This window comes from Stomoxys calcitrans, chromosome 3 (assembly GCF_963082655.1).
Source record: "Stomoxys calcitrans chromosome 3, idStoCalc2.1, whole genome shotgun sequence".
Lineage (NCBI taxonomy): Eukaryota > Metazoa > Arthropoda > Insecta > Diptera > Muscidae > Stomoxys > Stomoxys calcitrans.
The window spans coordinates 82228251-82247406 of NC_081554.1; the positions used below are offsets into that span (position 1 = coordinate 82228251).

A 19156-nucleotide genomic window follows, 5' to 3' on the forward strand; every position below is an offset into this window, starting at 1 on the left:
TTCCATTCAGGGAGTAAACCCACCAAATACCTACACGAAAACACAAACGCGAACAAATAGACGGTCTAATCTAGACATGGACATTGGGGTGACAAGCTACAATAAAATCTGTTTTGAAGTTCGGTTGTTCGGTAACCAAAAGGTATTAAAATTTTCAGCCTGATTGTTTAGAATCCATCACTATGTTGAAATCAGTTGGTAGGTAATCGCAGCAATTTTTAGTCATTAGATATCCTACCGATTGCTAATGTAAATTTGTCCATAAATATTCGATTAAGAAACAGGGACAAACTTTTCACATATCAGTGAGTGCTGTCCGATTCAAATTTTAACTCAATGATAAGGGGCCTGTTTTTCACACCGTACTGATTGCTGAAACATTCTTTTCAAAACAATATTTCCCTTTAACCAAAACCACCCTAATGTTCACTGCCACACTCCTATTTGTTATTCAATGGGGGTGACAGTTTATTCTCATTCTGACATGATGATGTATGCAACTCTTGTGTATGTTTGTTTTGTGCCCTAGTGTTTGGCGGTGAGTTCGCTTGTGTCTCTGCGATGCCTGGCAAGGATAAAGTCGCTACACATGTTACATCAAAACACAACGAACTTAACGAGGAGCCAACGAGTTTTTGTGCCATTCGAAAGACAAACACATGTCTAACAACCTCGGCATTTATTTGCCTTCCCTTTTTTGTTGTTGTTGTTGTTAAACTCACAATGACAGCGAATGGACTGAATGACTTGGTCGTATGGTATCGTCACAAAACAAGATTTCAACTGATTTCTTTTCATTGATAGAACAAAAGATAGAATGAAGTTACATCTAAAATGTAACCTAATAGCGAAAAGGGGTTTTTGGAATTATTGAATTAATGTGTTTGCTTATAGTGGAGGAAGTTTTCAGTAAGTTAAATTGATGAACTAGGTTTTTTCTCCTCTACGAGAACGTTTATACTGGAGTTGTAGTCATATTTTCGTCTATAGTTCTGGTCATGAATTCGCAAAACCAAAAAAAATTGTTTTGCCTACAATTTTTAAGGCTCCTTTTTTTACGATTCAATATCACTTAATATTGACCCTTTGAAAATCACCCTTTACTAAAGGGTGATTTTTTAACAGCTATAGGAAAGTTTTTCAAAAAAAAAAAACAAGTAAAAAGGCGTTAAGTTCGGCCGTGCCGAACTTTGGATACCTACCACCTCGGGTATATATATGAACCACCTTTCGTCAAATCCGGGGAAAAATGTATACCTTATGACCCCTAGCAGCTATATAGAAATTTGTTCCGATTTGGACCAAATACTAATAAGTACAAGTCATTGTTCAATTGTGTAAAACAAAATGTTGCTCTTTTTAGCAGCTGTATCTAAAAATAAACCGCTCTGAACCATAAACGACACGGAAGTTATATTGAACGTTTTATCACAACTTACTGTCCCAAATTTTGGCGACATCGGACAATAAATGCGCCTTTTGTGGGCTCAAAACCCTAAATCGGAGGATCGGTCTATATGGCAGCTATATCCAAAACTGGACCGATCTGGGCCAAATTGGCGAAGGATGTCGAAGGGCGTAAGACAACTCACTGTCCCAAATTTCAGAAAAATCGGATAATAAATGTGGCTTTTATAGGTCTAAGACCCTAAATCGGAGGATCGGCCTAAATGGCAGCTATATCCAAAACTGGACCGATCTGAGCCAAATTGACGAAGGATGTCGAAGGGCCAAACACAACTCACTGTCCCAAATTTCAGCAAAATCGGATAATAAATGTGGCTTTAATGGGTCTAAGACCCTAAATCGGAGGGTCGGTCTATATGGCAGCTATATCCAAAACTGGACCGATCTGGGCCAAATTGGCGAATGATGTCGAAGAGTCTAAGATAACTCATTGTCCCAAATTTCAGCAAAATCGGATAATACATGTGGCTTTTATGGGTCTAAGACCCTAAATCGGAGGGTCGGTCTATATGGCAGCTATATCCAAAACTAAACCGATCTGGGCCAAATTGACGAAGGATGTCGAAGGGCCTAAGACCACTTACTGTCCGAAATTTCAGCAAAATCGGATAATAAATGTGGCTTTTATGGGCCTAAGACCTCAAATCGGAGGATCGGTCTATATGGCAGCTATATCCAAATCTAGACCGATCTGAGCCAAATTGACGGAGGATATCGAAGGGCCTAACATAACTCACTGTACCAAATTTCAGCAAAATCGGATAATAAATGTGGCTTTTATGGGTCTAAGACCCTAAATCGGAGGATCGGTCTATAAGGCAGCTATATCCAAAACTGGACCGATCTGGGCCAAATTGACGAAGGATGTCGAAGGGCGTAAGACAACTTACTGTCCCAAATTTCAGAAAAATCGGATAATAAATGTGGATTTTATGGGTCTAAGACCCTAAATGGGAGGATCGGCCTAAATGGCAGCTATATCCAAAACTGGACCGATCTGAGCCAAATTGACGAAGGATGTCGAAGGGCCTAAGACAACTCACTGTCCCAAATTTCAGCAAAATCGGATAATAAATGTGGCTTTTATGGGCCTAAGACCCTAAATCGGCGGATCGGTCTATATGGGGGCTATATCTAGATATAGCCCGATTTGGCCCATCTTCAAACTTAACCTGCTTATGGACAAAATAAAAATCTGTGCAAAGTTTCAGCTCAATATCTCAATTTTTGAAGACTGTAGCGTGATTTCAACAGACAGACGGACAGACGGACGGACATGTCTAGATCGTCTTAGATTTTTACGCTGATCAAGAATATATATACTAAATAAGGTCGGAAATGGATATTTCGATGTGTTGCAAACGGAATGACAAAATGAATATACCCCCATCCTTCGGTGGTGGGTATAAAAACAAGTAAAAGCGTACTAAGTTCGTCCTGGCCGAATCTTATATACCCTCCACCATGGATCGTATTTGTCGAGTTCTTTTCCCGACATCTCCTCTTAGGCAAAAAAGGATATAAGAAAAGATTTGCTCAGCTATTAGAGCGATATCAAGATATGGTCCGGTTTGGACCACAATTAAATTATATGTTGGAGACCTGTGTAAAATGTCAGCCAATTCGAATAAGAATTGCACCCTTTGGGGGCTCAAGGAGTAAAATAGAGAGATCGATTTATATGGGAGCTGTATCGGGCTATAGACCGATTCAGACCATGAAAACACGTATGTTGATGGTCATGAGAGAATCCGTCGAACAAAATTTCAGGCAAATCGGCTAATAATTGCGACTTCCAGAGGCTCAAGAAGTCAAGATCCCAGATCGGTTTATATGGCAGTTATATCAGGTTATGAACCGATTTGAACCATACTTGGCACAGTTGTTGGATATCATAACAAAATACTACGTGGAAAATTCATTCAAATCGAATAAGATTTGCGCCCACTAGAGGCTCAAGAAGTCAAGACCCAAGATCGGTTTGTATGACAGCTATATCAGGTTATGGACCGATTTGAATCGTACTTGGCACAGTTGTTGGGTATGATAACAAAACATGTTGTGCAAAATTTCATTCCAATCGGATAAGAATTGCGCACTCTAGAGGCTCAAGAAGTCAAGATCCAAGATTGGTTTATATGGCAGCTATATCAGGTTATGGACGGATTTGTACCATACTTGGCACAGTTGTTGGACATCATAACAAAAAAATTACTTGCGAAAATTCATTCAAGTCGGATAAAAATTGCGCCCTCTAGAGACTCAAGAAGTCAAGACCCAAGATTGGGTTATATGACAGCTATATCAGGTTATGAACCGATTTGAACCATACTTAGCACAGTTGTTGTATATCTTAACAAAATACTACGTGCCAAAATTCATTCAAATCGGATAAGATTTGCGCCCACTAGAGGCTCAAGGAGTCAAGACCCACGATCGATTTATATGGCAACTATATCAGGTTATAGACCGATTTAAATCATACTTGGTACAGTTGTTGGGTATGATAACAAAACAAGTCGTGCAAAATTTCATTCCAATTGGATAAGAATTGCGCCCTCTAGAGGCTCAAGAAGTCAAGACCCAAGATCGGTTTGTATGACAGCTATATCAGGTTATGGACCGATTTGAATCGTACTTGGCACAGTTGTTGGGTATGATAACAAAACATGTTGTGCAAAATTTCATTCCAATCGGATAAGAATTGCGCACTCTAGAGGCTCAAGAAGTCAAGATCCAAGATTGGTTTATATGGCAGCTATATCAGGTTATGGACGGATTTGTACCATACTTGGCACAGTTGTTGGACATCATAACAAAAAAATTACTTGCGAAAATTCATTCAAGTCGGATAAAAATTGCGCCCTCTAGAGACTCAAGAAGTCAAGACCCAAGATTGGGTTATATGACAGCTATATCAGGTTATGAACCGATTTGAACCATACTTAGCACAGTTGTTGTATATCTTAACAAAATACTACGTGCCAAAATTCATTCAAATCGGATAAGATTTGCGCCCACTAGAGGCTCAAGGAGTCAAGACCCACGATCGATTTATATGGCAACTATATCAGGTTATAGACCGATTTAAATCATACTTGGTACAGTTGTTGGGTATGATAACAAAACAAGTCGTGCAAAATTTCATTCCAATTGGATAAGAATTGCGCCCTCTAGAGGCTCAAGAAGTCAAGACCCAAGATCGGTTTGTATGACAGCTATATCAAGTTATGGACCGATTTAAATCATACTTGGCGAAGTTGTTGGGTATGATAACAAAACATGTCGTGCAAAATTTCATTCCAATCGGATAAGAATTGCGCCCTCTAGAGGCTCAAGAAGTCATGACCCAAGATCGGTTTATATGGCAGCTATATCAAAACATGGATCGATCTAGCCCATTTACAATCCCATCCGAACTATACTAATGAGAAGTATTTGTGCAAAATTTCAAGCAGCTAGGTTTACTCCTTCAAAAGTTAGCGTTCTTTCGACAGACAGACGGACGGACCTTCAACAACTGTTCTGAGTATGATTGAAATCGGTCCATAACGTGATATAGCTGCCATATAAAGCGATCTGGGGTCTTGACTTCTTGAGCCTCTAAAAAGCGCGAGAATTATCCGATTTGTACAACGGCTTCTGCCATGACCTTTAACATACGTGTCGAATATGGTATGAATCGGTTTATAGCCTAATTCAGCTCCCCTATAAACCGATCTCCCCATTTTACTTCTTCAGCCCCTTAAGTGCCCAATTCTTACTAGATTTTTTCATAATGACTTCTACTATGGCTTCCAATATTCTTTTATCCTTTGTTTGCCTAAAAAGAGATACTGTGGAAAGAGCTCGACAAATGCGATCCATGGTGGAGGGTATATTAGATTCGGCCCGGTCGAACTTAGCACGCTTTTACTTGTTTTATGCTAATGTTGACCAAGACTACGCCTCAAATGGTCCATCCGCTTAGTCCAATTTTGGCATACTCTTTCCAGAACATTTGTACCACTAGCCGAACGTAGAATAGCGTTCCAAGCGCCTTGATCTTTTGAGCTCATTCTAACATCTCTGACACTAAGTAACGAGATGTCTCCCACCAATTGATCTTTCCATCGGGCTTTTGGTCTTCCCGATTTGCGTGTACCACCGTGTTTGCCTTCAAAAGACTTATCTCAAACTGGTGTCATTCGTTTGGGTAACAGCGGTGCCGAGGTAGATAATGCTGCTGATCATGTTGTTGTGGTTCCCAAATTTCTCCATTTCCTTTATCTCCTCGGTTGTACAATGCGTTTTGGGAGTTGAAACCATCCCTTTCGCCTTATCTCCATTTACTGCACATTTTGCCCATGAACATTCCACTAAGGAACCGAAGTAAACTTCTCACATATCAATGAGTGCAGTCCGATTCAAGTTTTATGCTCAATGATAAGGGGCCTCCTTTTTATAGCCGAGTCCAAACGGCGTGCCGCAGTGCGACACCTCTTTGGAGAGAAGTTTTACATGGCATAGTACCTCACAAATGTTGCCGGCATTAGGAGGGGTAAACCACCGCTGAAAATTTTTTCTGATGGTCTCGCCAGGATTAGAACCCAGGCGTGCAGGTTCATGGGCGGACATGCTAACCTCTGCGCTACGGTGGCCTCCATCTATCTCCATTTACTGCCAGACCAATTTTCGCTGACTCTCTTTCAGTTCTTTAAACGGCAGCACCTACTACTTCCGGTGACCGAACTATGATGACGATGTCATCGGCGTAGGCGAGTAGCATGTATTCTCTTGTGAGTAGTGTGCCATATCTATTCACATCTGCATCTCGCATAATTATCTCCGACAGGTTATTAAAGAGATCACACGATAGGCTGTCTTTTTGTCTGAAATCTCGTTTGGTACTGAATGGTTCGGAGAAATTCATTCCTATTCTTACTGAGGAACGCGTATCAGCAAGTACCATCCTGCAGAGTGTTATTAATTTTTGCAGGGATACCAAACTCAAACATGGCTTGAAATACCTTTGCACGTGGTATCGAAAGCGGCTTTGTAGTCAACAAAGAGATGGTAGGTGTTTATTTGTCCTTCTCGGGTCTTTTCTAGGATTTGGCGCAGTGTGAATATCTGGTCTGGGGTGGATTTACCAGGTCTAAAGCCCCATTGATAGGGCCCAATTATCTCATTGAATTTAGGTTTAAGTCTTTCACACAGTACGCTCGAGAGTATCTTGTATGCGATGGGGAGGAGACTTATTCCTCGGTAGTTGGCACATTCCGTCTTGTCTCCTTTCTTGTATACGGGACATAGTATGCTGAGGTTCCAATCATCGGATATGCTTTCTTCTAGCCATTTTGCGCAGATAAGCTGTTGCAAACGCCTTATCAGCGTATCGCCTCCGGTCTTAAATAGTTCAGTGGGTAATCCGTCTGCTCCTGCTGCCTTGTTGTTCTTTAGTCGGGTCACTGCTACTTGGACCTCATTCTGAGTAGGAGGTAAACATGCTATACCATCATCATTGATTGGTTCTGCTGTATGCTCTTCACCGCCAACGTCGGACACTAGCAGTTGGGTAATATGTTCTTTCCATATCCTCAGCATGCTATCTGTGTCAGTTACCAGATTTCCCTGTTTGTCTCTGCAGGAGGATGTGCTATGTGTGTTTAATTCTTTGGTAGAATTTCCGGACTTCATTCTGACTGATTTACATCTCAATTCGCTCACACTCAGGTCATTCCATTTCCTTTTTATTTTTACGGAATAAGATATATCTCCTTCATCTGGCACTTTGCTACTTATTACAGGGTTGTTCTCTATGCCGCATTCTTGGCTTCAGTAGCATCTCGACACTCTTGGTCGTACCATGAGTTTCTTGGAGGCGGCTTCCGGTATCCAAGTACGGATTTCGCGGCATTTTCCATAAAGTGGGCAATAGTTTGCAACTGCGCCATTATATCATCGGAACAAGGAGTGCTTTCATCAAGCAGTTGGGTCAGTCGAGTGGTGTATGCCTCTGCCATTTGTTGTGTTTGCAGTTTTTCAATGTTCAGCTTCCGTGTAGTGTCAGATCGTACTTTCCTCGCCATGTTCAAACGGGTGCAAACCTTTGCTGTAACAAGGTAAAGATCCGAATCTATATTCGCTTCACGGATCGATCGTACACCTAACACGCTGGATGAATGCCTTCCATTTATCACAAAGTGATCAATTTGGTTTCTTGTGTTTTGATCGGGTGACAGGCCATGTGTCTTTGTGAATATTAAGCTTTAACATAACCCCACAAAAAATATTCGAAAGGCGTTAAATCAACGATCAAGGTTGACCGGTCGTGAAATAAAATGTTCACCGAACTCGTCCCTAAATAAGTGCATTGTTACGTTTGCTGTGGGACATGTGGCACCGTCTTGTTGAAACCATACGTCATGCAAGTCAAACTCTTGCAATTTTTGCCAAAAAAAAAAGTAGGATATCATCTCACGATAGCACTCACTATTCGCAGTTACGTCAAGATTCGCATCATCGTTGAAGAAGTACGGTCCAATGATGCCGCCAGCCCATAAACAGCACCAAGCTATGATGCATTGGTAGCTTTTGCAATGCTTCTGGATGATCCTCACTCCAAAATGGGCAATTTTTCTTATTTACGTATCCATTGAGCCAAAAATCAGCTTCGTCGCTGGACACAATTTGAATTAGATGAACATTCTTCAGAGCACGCATTTTGTTAATAAAATTTAATATTTTGCAAGCATTGTTTGTTTGTAAGACGATTCATGGTAAAATTATAGACCAAACTGAAGATGTTTGACAGTGAAACAAAACACGAAATGTACGTGAGCTGTTTAAACTAGTGTTGCCAAAAAGATAATAGCTAAAAAATTACCCTTTAGATCCCATATATGTGTTCTTCAGATTTTGAGAAATATTGCAATAAAATGCTTATTTGTTACCGATTTTCTCGAAATTTATCAGGAAGGATTTTCTTATAACTATTAGTATGACAGGCAACTTTCATAGAAATCGGTTCAGATTTAGATATAGCTGCCATATATGTATTTCGTTCGATTTTCCCTTCCAAGGCCACTTCAAGCTCATTTATTGACCAATCTTGTCCAGATTTTTTTACAACGCTTTCCTTGACGACTACCACATTATCTGAAAAGTTTGCTCGAAATCGGTTCAGTTTCAGATATAGCTCCCATATATATATGTTCGTTCGGTTTAGTGTAATTTGCAATAATGTTGTCGTTTGTCAACCATAGTTATTACAGTTTGAACATATTTGCTCGAAATTTGATACGGATTGTTTTATAACCCATATGAAAACATCAGCCGAGGTCCATCAAAATTGGTTCAAAATTAGATATAGCTAACACATTGTACTTGTAGAGTAGACATTGGGTATTATTCAGTCGACACCGCCCCACTTTTTTTACTGGTTTAAAAATATTCGGTTTGGTATATTTTCAGCTCCTCTTTCTTACATTTATTTGGTATGTTAGAATACAATTTAATAAACTTACCTCTTTTCATCTCCTGAGCTTCACGAAAACTTCTGCCATGTGTTGTACAAAAGGAATTCTCTGAACCATCATGGTATCTTTACTTTATGGACACTTTGTAGTTCATTTCAAAAAAGGAAGCATGAAAGTAGTGCAATTCCACTTGCTTGCTGTATCCCTTTTATCTGTTGTGCTATTGTCTTTGTTGTCATGTAGCATTTTATAAATGACATTAGAATGAATGACTGATGTCCCTGTTGCATATCTAAGTGAGGTTGAAACTTTAGCAACATTGTCCTTATCTCTTGTTTTGTCTGCAACCCCTCCCGGCTGCTTGCTGCTCGACATTAATTTATTTACATTGTAAGACAACATTTTAGTATATATTTTTGGCAGAGCTACAACTGGAGCAAAATCTAAAAAGAAACAATGCACAATCACAATTTTATTAAAGATTTTGTAATATAAAGTGAATTTAAAGATTAAGATGTAATAAGTTGCACTATTGAAGTTAGCACGAAAAAAATATTCGTTTATTCGTGCCGTAGGTAATCAATTGAAACTTAAAAGACGTATGCAGATCAGATGCAGTTTTATAGCGTAGAGTAATTTCGCCCAAAATGACAAACGTCATATCGCCCAAACGATGCCAATGATGGTGTGATTTGCTAGTGTTTTGGGCACAATGACATTTATTGAAAATGGTTTTAGACCTTAAATGAAAAGAGATATGACATATTTCCCGAACCAACAAAAAATAAAGTCATACGACCCAATGCCATAAAACCTAAATGAATAAATTACATCAAACCCAATATAATTAGGTTCCTATAGCACTTTCTTCTAACAAAATCCAAAAATATTATAACATAAAATCTTGAGCCCGGCATTCAAAAGTCATTATACCCTACACCACTACTATAATACAGGGTATAACGGAACAAGTAAAAACGTGCGGCCGGGCCGGATCTTATATACCCTCCACCATGGATCGCATTTGTCGAGTTCTTTTCTCGACATCTCTTCTTAGGCAAAAAAAGGATAAAAGAAAAGATTTGCTCTGCTATTAGAGCGATATTAAAATATGGTCAGGTTCGCGACCACAATTAAATTATATGTTGGAGACCTGTGTAAAATGTCAGCCAATTTGAATAAGAATTGCGCTCTTGGGGGGCTCAAGAAGTAAAATAGAGAGAACAATTTATATGGGGGCTATATCAGGCTATAGACCGATTCAGAGCATAATAAACACGTATATTGATGGTCATGAGAGGATCCGTCGTACAAAAATTTCAACCAATTCGAAAAAGAGGCCGTCTAGAGGCCTAGGAAGTCAAGATCCCAGATTGGTTTATATGGCAGCTATATCAGGTTATGAACCGATTTGAACCTTATTTGGCACAGCTGTTGAAAGTCATAATAAAATACTTCATGCAAAATTTCAGGCAAATCGGACTTGAATTGCGCCCTCTAGAAGCTCAAGAAATCAAGATTCAAGATCGGTTTAGGTAGCAGCTAAATCAGGATATTGATCGATTTGAACCTTATTTAGCACAGTTGTTAGAAGTCATAGCAAAACACGTCGAGCAAAATTTTATTAAAATCGGATGAGAATTGCGCCCTCTAGAGGCTCAAGAAGTCAAGATTCAAGATCGGTTTATATAGCAGCTATATCAGGTTATTTACCGATTTGAACCATACTTGGCACAGTTATTGGATTTCCTAACAAAACACAATATCAACACAAAAACAGCAATAACAACATAAATTGTAGCCAAAGTGCATGATATGGTATCAAATGATCGACGAACAAAAGTGCGTGAAAAAGCTAATATCAGGGCATCACAAATGATCGAGTCCATTTAATTTTGCATGAAGAACTAAATATGAACAAACTTTCTGCAAGATAGGTGCCCCATTTGTTAACAGTCGAGTCTCAACGGTATTTTATTGATTGACTATCTGCAAAAGGGTAAAGAAAAACAAGTAAAATGGATCGCATTTGTCGAGCTCTTGTCACGGTATCTCTTTTTAGGCAAACAAAGGATAAAAGAAAAGAATTGCTATGTTATTGGAACAATATCAAGTTAATGTTCATTTCGGACCATAATTGAACTGAATATTGAAGACCATAGTAGAAGTCATTGGGTAAAATTTCAGCTAAATCTAAAAAGAATTGCGCACTTCAGGGGCTGAAGAAGTAAAATGGGGAGATCGGTTTATAGGGAAGCTGCATTAGGCTAAAACTGATTCATGCCATTGTACTAAATTTCAGCTAAATCGGATAATAATTGCCACCTCTAGAGGCTCAACAATTCAAGATCCTAGATCGGTTTATATGACAGCTATATCAGGTTATAAACCGATTTAAATCATACTTGGCACAGCGGTTGGATATCATAGCAAAACACCTCGTGCAAAATTTCATTCCAATCGGATAAGAATTGCGCTCTCTAGAGGCTCAAGAAGTCAAGACCCAAGATGGGTTTATATGACAGCTATATCAGTTTATGAACTGATTTGAATCATACTTGCCACAATTGTTGGAAGTCATTATAAAACACCTCGTGCAAAATGTCAGCCAAATCGGATAAGAATTGTGCCTTCTAGCGGCTCAAGAAGGCAAGATCCTAGATCGGTTTGTATGGCAGCTATATCAAAACGTGGACCGATATAGCCCATTTACAATCCCAACCGACCTGCGCTAATAAGAAGTATTTGTGCAAAATTTCAAGAGGGTAGCTTTACTCCCTCGAAAGTTAGAGTGCTTTCGACAGATAGACGGACGGAAGGACGGACAGACGGACGGACATAGCTAGTTCGACTTAAAATGTCATGACGATGAAGAATATAAATTCTTTATGGGGTCTTAGACGAATATTTCGAGGAGTTACAAACAGAATGACAAAATTAGTATACCCCCATCCTATGGTGCAGGGTATGAAAATAAACCGATCTGAACCATATACGACACGGATTTCGAAAAGCCTTATATAAGTCACTGTATCAAATTTCAGTGAAATCGGATTATAAATGCACCATTTATGCGGCCAAGACTTTAAATAGAGATATCGGTCTATACGTCAGATATATATATATACATGGCAGGCCAAATAAATGGACAATAAATGCGCTTTTTATAGACCCAAAATCTTGAATCGAGAGATCGGTCAAAATGTCAGCTACATTGAAACCAGGACCGATCAGGGCCATATTGCAGAAGTATATCGAGGGGACTAATATAACGCACTGTCCCAAATTTCGACGACATCGGACAATAAATGCGCTTTTATAGACCCAAAACCTTGAATCGAGAGATCGGTCTATATGGCAGCTATATTCAAATCTGCACCGATCTGAGCCATATTGCCGAAGTATGTCGAGGGGATTAATACAACTCATTGTCCCAAAATTTCGGCAACATCGGACAATAAATGCTCTTTTTATGGACCCAAAACCTTATATCGAAAGATCGGTTTATATGGCAGTTATATCCAAATCTGAACCGATCCGGGCCAAATTGACGAAGGTTGATGAAGGGCCTAACACAACTCACTGTCTCAAATTTCACCAAAATTGGATAATAAATGTGGCTTTTATGGGCCTAAGACCCTAAATCGGCGGATCGGTCAATTTGGCTATATCCAAATCTGGACCGATCTGAGCCAAATTGAATAAGGATGTCGAAGAGCCTAACACAACTCACTCTCCCAAATTTTAGCAAAATCGGATATAAATCGTCGGATCGGTCTATATGGGGGCTATATCAAGATGTAGTCCGATATGGTCCATCTTCGAATTTAGCCTGCTTATGGACATAAAAAAAAATCTGTGCAAAGTTTCAGCTCAATATCTCTATTTTCAAATACTGTAGCGTGATTTCAACATACAGACGGACAGACGGATGGACATGGCTAGATCGTCTTAGATTTTACACTGATCAAGGTAATATATATTAAAGGGTTGGAAATGGATATTGCGATGTGTTTCAAACGGAATGACAAAATTAATATACCCCCATCCTTCGGTGGTGGGTATAAAAATATTGATATATTGCCAGATCTATACTATTCATAGTATTGACAAATTTGGTAAATATATTATTGAATATGCATATTTTCAATAAAAACACCTAGAAACTCGCAAATGCGACCGGAGCGAGCTTTGAATATCCACTAAAATACCTGCATAACTGTGCAACAGAAAATCAGCGCTAAATGCGAAAGAAGTCACATATTGAGTAACGTTGAAGAACTCGACCTATCGAGCCCATTTACCTCATTCTACTATGATATTTCGTTTTACAACCTGATATAGCTCCTATATAAACCGATCTCCCGATTTGACTTCTTGAGCCCCGAGGAAGCCGCAGTTATTGTTCGATTTAGTTAAAATTTTGCATGTGGCGTTCCGTTACGACTTTCAACGACTGTGTCAAGTACGGTTCAAACCCGATAAAGCTGCCATATGAACCGATCTCCTGATATGATATGTTAAGCCCCTGAAAGCCGAATTTTTTTCCCGATTTGGCTGAAATTTTGCATATAGTATTCTGCTACGACTTCCAACAACTGTGTTAAGTGTGATTCAAATCGGTTCATAGTCTAATATAGCTGTCATATAAGCCAATTTTGGATCTTGACTTCTTGAGTCAATAAAGCGCGCAATTCTCATCGGATTGGGCTAAAATTTTGCATGAGGTGTTTCGTTATGACTTCCAATTACTGTGTTAAGTATGGCGTAAATCGATACATAACCTGATATAGCTGCCATATAAACCGATCTGGGATCTTGACTTTTTGAGCCTCTAGAAGGCATAATTCTCATCCGATTTGGCAGAAATTTTGTACCACAGCTTCTCTCATGACTTTCAACATACGAGTCTAATGTGGTCAAAATCGATCAATAGCTTGATACAGCTTCCATATAAACCTATCTGCCGATTTTGCTTCTTTAGCCGCTACAAGGCGCAATTCCTATCCGAATGAACTGAAATATTACACAATGACTTCTACAATGTTCAGCATTCATTTATGGTCCGAACCGGACTATAACTTGATATAGCTTCAATAGCATAACAGTTGTTATTCAATATTCTTTGTTTGCATAAAAAGAGATACCGCACATAGAACTCGACGAATGCGATCTATGGTGGAGGGTATATAAGATTCGGCCCGGCCGAACTTAGCACGCTCTTACTTGTCAGTGTATACTGTGTTTGCCGCTTTTCTCCAATCTTTTTGATAATTTGACATACCCACTCGTATCAGATTATCTGACATGATTTGTCAGTGTACCATAGTGCGTATGTGAATTGCCAGTTCTCATTACTTATACGACACAGAGCACACCCTCTGAGTGATTTATGCATTTATGCTCATGTATATGTTGTTATCCCCATTAACGATTGAATCATTAAATAAAATTGTTAATTACAATGTATGTTTTTTTTTACTGCAAAAATGTCATACAAAACTCTTAATTGCTTGCAAGCCAAGGTAATAAAGCACGCTAATAACCACACATCAAAAATCAACGGTACTCATTTGTTAGCCACGTTACCATTAAATGACCACAATTTGTTCACAACATTTGTGCAAATGACCGATTTGTATGAAATTTCAAAACTAACATAAATTACAAACACACAAACGACTTGCACATACATACATACACACAAATGTACGTCTGGCTTTAAGAAAGCAATGGGAAGTAAACGTAAGCAGTAAATCACAAAGAAAAACTTTCCGAGGCCAGTTTATCAGCAGAAAAGAGATGAAGAATAAAAAAAAATAAGATGTCATTTAATGTTGATGGTGCACAGGATGCAGGACAAAAGTAACAACATCGAGAAACACGACGACAATGTCAAATCGACGGGTGATTTAAAATATAATGAAGCTCTTTATGAAAGCAATGTATCATTCCAGCCAATAGAGTGTGAAGGGCGATGAAAGTCTTGGGACAACGAGGTTGGTATTTTAATTGTGGCAATATATCGAGCTTATAGTTCAATTTTTTTGAAACGAGAATAAAGAGATGTTTTTAATATGAATCAACTTAGGCTAAGTCTAGTTTTATGTCGGTCAATACATGACGTGTGTGTGCATGTGTGTAATTTGTATACCCTATACCACTACTGCGGTACACGGTATTATAATATAGTGCATTTGCTTGTAAAACCCAAAAGGAAAAAGTATACCAATCTACGCAGAATAACTTTCTGATTCGATTTAGCCATGTCCATCTGTCCGTCCATCTGTGTGTCTGTCCGTTAGTATAACTGGCCATGTTTACATGTGTACAAAATACACAAAGTCCGAGGTTTCACTTTTTGACGACAATGTCAATAGTTTTCCGCTTCGAGCAAAGTAATCAACCGAGGAGAATCCCTGGGTGACCGCGAAAATTCGCAATGGTAGTAAAGAGGTCCACAGACCTCAAAGCAGCTCGTAAAAGAGTGCCAGTTTTTTTTATTTAGCCTTCACTCAGAGTATGGCCCCTGTATATGTAAGGCATTACGATGGAGAATGGAAAATCTGGAGGGGGGAAAAGGGGGAGTAGTGTTTATTCACATTTGTTTTAAATTTCTGGAGGTCATAATACTGGAAAAGGTGAATATTGACATAGTGAATATGGAGATGGTTTTCAATAATTATGCAATATTGGGAGACCCTCATAGGTCCAGGGGCTGACATGGGATGTGAATGTAGGTTGGATCAGGTAAGAATTTTGCCATTTAGGTGCTCAATAATTATAATCTGGAGAACGGTTTCTATAAGAGCTTTATCAGGAAGACACCGTAATGCAGGGTTTAGCCAGTGACACTGAACGCCTGTATTCGAATCCTGGCGAGAAAATCACAAGGAAATTTTTTAGTGGCGACGGAATCATGGGGTATGAATGTAGGTCGGAACGGGTAGGAATTTTGCCATTTAAGGTGCTAAGAATTATAATCTGGAGAACGGTTTATATGTGCGCTATATCAGGAAGAGACCGTAGTGCAAGGTTTAGCCAATGACACTGAACGCCTGTGTTCGAATCCTGGCGAGAAAATCAGAAGGAAATTTTTTAGTGGCAACGGAAATTTTGCGCTTAGTAGTCTGTTTAGATTTTCAACATCTGTGGTAAGTATGGTCCATATCGCTATAGAACCGATACAGCTCCTATATAAATCTCACGATTAGTCGTTTACAGCTAATCGTGCGATTCAAAGAGCTTAAATTTTTTGGTTGATTCGCAAAAATCTTCTATGTTCAGTACACATCTGTCTTTCAGGAAAATTTATTATGCCCTCCACCATAGGATGGGGGTATACTAATTTCGTCATTCTGTTTGTAGCTCCTCGAAATATTCGTCTAAGACTCCATAGTTATAAATATTCTTGATCGTCATGACTTTTTAAGTCGATCTAGCCATGTCCATCCGTCCGTCCGTCTGTCCGTTTGTTCGTCCGTCTGTCCGTCCGTCCGTCTGTCCGTCTGTCCGTCCGTCTGTCCATCCGTCCGTCCTTCCGTCTGTCCGTCCGTCTGTCTATCCGTCCGGCTTTTCATCCGTCCGTCTGTCAGTCCGTCCCTCCGTCCGTCCGTCCACCCGTCTGTCCGTCCGTCTGTCCGTTCGTCCGTCTGTCTGTACGTCTGTCGGTCCGTCTGTTTATCCGTCCGTCTGTCCATCCATCCGTCTGTCTGTCTGCCCGTTCGTCCATCCGTCTGACCGACTGCCCGTCAGTCCATCCGTCTGTCCGTCTGCCCGTCCGTCTGTCCGTCCCTCTGTCCGTTCGTCCGTATCTCCATCCATCCGTCCGTCTGGTCGTCCCTCTGTCCGTCCATCTGCCCGTCCCTCTGTCCGTCCGTCTGTCCGTCCGTCTGTCCATCCTTCCGTCCGTCCATCCGTCCGTCCATCTGTCCGTCCGTCTGCCCGTCCATCCGTCCGTCTGTCGGTTCGTCCGTCCGTCCGTCAGACGCAATTCTTATCCGATTTGGCTGAAACTTTTCAAGACGTGTTTTGTTATGACTTCCAACATCTGTGCTAAGTATGGTGGAAATCGGTTCATAACCTGATATAGCTGCCATATAAACCGATCTGGGGTTTTGACTTCTTGAGCCACTAGAGGGCGCAATTATTATCCGATTTAGCTGAAATTTTGCATGGGGTGTTTTGTTATGACTTTCAACAAATGTGGTAAGCATGGTTCAAATCGATCCATAACCTGATAAAGCTGCCATATAAACCGATCTGGGATCTTGAATTCATGAACCTCTAAAGGGCGCAATTATTATCCAATTTGGCTGAAATTTTGTGCAACGGCTTCTCCCATGACCTTTGACAAACGTGTCGAATATTGTGTGAAACGGTTTATAGCCTAATACAGCTCCCATGTAAACCGATCTCTTCTTCAGCCCCTAAAGGGCGAAATTCTTACTAGATTTGGCTGAAATTTTACCCAATGACTTCTACTATGATCTCCAATATTCAATCCAATTATAGTCTGAAATTAACCATAACTTCATATAGTTCCAATAATATAGCAGTTCTTTTCTTTTATCCACCACTGTGGTACATGGTATTATAGATTTGTGCATTTGTTTGCAACGCTAAGAAGGAGAAGAGCTAGACCCATCGATAAGTAAACGGATCGGTTTAGAATCACTTCCTGATTCGATATAGCTATGTCCGTCTGTCTGTCTGTCCATGTATTTTTGTAATCAAGGTACAGGTCGCATTTGTTGTCCGATTTTCACAAGGACGATTTCCAAGGACGAACGCAATTGATTTTGAAAAAAATCGGTCCAGATTTAGATATAGCTCTCATATGTATCTTTCATGCGATGTGCACTTTTAAAGCTGTAGAAGCTACAATTTTGGTCCGATCTTTACAAAATTTTGCAGAATGTGCTTTTTCTAACGCCCAAAAATGCTTGCAAAAATTTATTGAAATCGGTAAAGATTTAGATATAGCTCCCATATATATCTTTCATCCGATATGCCCTTTTAAAGCTGTAGGAGCCGCAATTTTGGTGCGATCTCTACCAAAATTGGTATTAAATGTTTCGTATGACGCCTCAATATGTGTGCAAAATTTAATATAAATCGGTTCAGATTTAGATATAGCTCCCATATGTAACTTTCGTCCGATTTGACCTATAAAGGCTGTAGAAGGCACAATTTTGAACCGATCTTTATAAAATTTGGCACGAACTGCTTTTTGTGACGTCCCAATATGTGTGCAAAATTTCTTTTAAATCGGTTCAGATTTAGACATAGCTCCCTTGTATATCTTTCATCCGATATGCCCTTTTAAAGCTGTAGTAGCCACAATTTTGGTCCCATCCTTACAAAATTTGGCATGCAGCGTTTTATTCAACATTCTTATATGTGTGCAAAATTTCATTTAAATCGGTTCAGATTTCGATATAGCTCCCATATATAACTTTCGTCCGATTTGACTTATAGAGGCTGTAGAAGGCACAATTTTGGTCCGATCTTTACAAAATTTGGCACGAAGTGCTTTTTTGTTACGTCCCACTATGTGTGCAAAATTTCATCATAATCGGATCAGATTTATATATAGCTCCCATGTATATTTTTCATCCGATATGCCCTTTTAAAGTTGTGGTTGCTACAATTTTGGTCCCATCCGTACACAATTTGGCATGGAGCGTTTTGTTCAACGTTTCCATATGTGGGCAAAATTCCATAAAAATCTGTCCAGATTTAGATATAGCTCCCATATATATTTTTCATCCGATATGGCCTTTGAAGGCTGTAGAAGCCACAATTTTGGTTCAATCTTAACAAAATTTGGCATGGCCCGTTTTATTCAACGTCCTCATATGTGTGCAAAATTTTAATAAAAATCGGTCCAGATTTTGATATACCTCCCATATATATTTTTCATCCGATATGGCTGTAGAAACCGCAATTTTGGTCCGATCTCTACAAAATTTTTCATGAGATAGTTTAATTGACATCCCAATCCCAATGGTTTATTTAACATCCCAAAATTTCATCAAAATCGATTCAGATACAACTCCCACATATAACTTTTATACATTTCAACAGCCTTGAAGCCACAATTTTCATACCATCGTGAGAAAATTGTATAAGGTTCTCATTTGATATTTCAATAGGTATGCGAAGTCTGACTAAATTTGGGTATAAGTGATATCTATTAAAAGTATACTCGGTGATGTATGGTATTA

At 39.4% G+C, this 19156-nt stretch overlaps 1 protein-coding gene across 1 annotated transcript in view; it reads right to left on the reverse strand.

Moving 5' to 3' along the window:
• Positions 1-9032: 9032 nt before the first annotated feature.
• LOC131996425 (uncharacterized) overlaps positions 9033-19156 on the reverse strand; it is a 29735-nt gene continuing 19611 nt past the window's right edge. Inside the window, exon 2 of the mRNA XM_059366113.1 lies at positions 9033-9370. Coding sequence (XP_059222096.1) covers positions 9078-9370 — 293 coding nt within the window. The 3' untranslated portion in view covers positions 9033-9077. The remainder of the gene's footprint in view (positions 9371-19156) is intronic.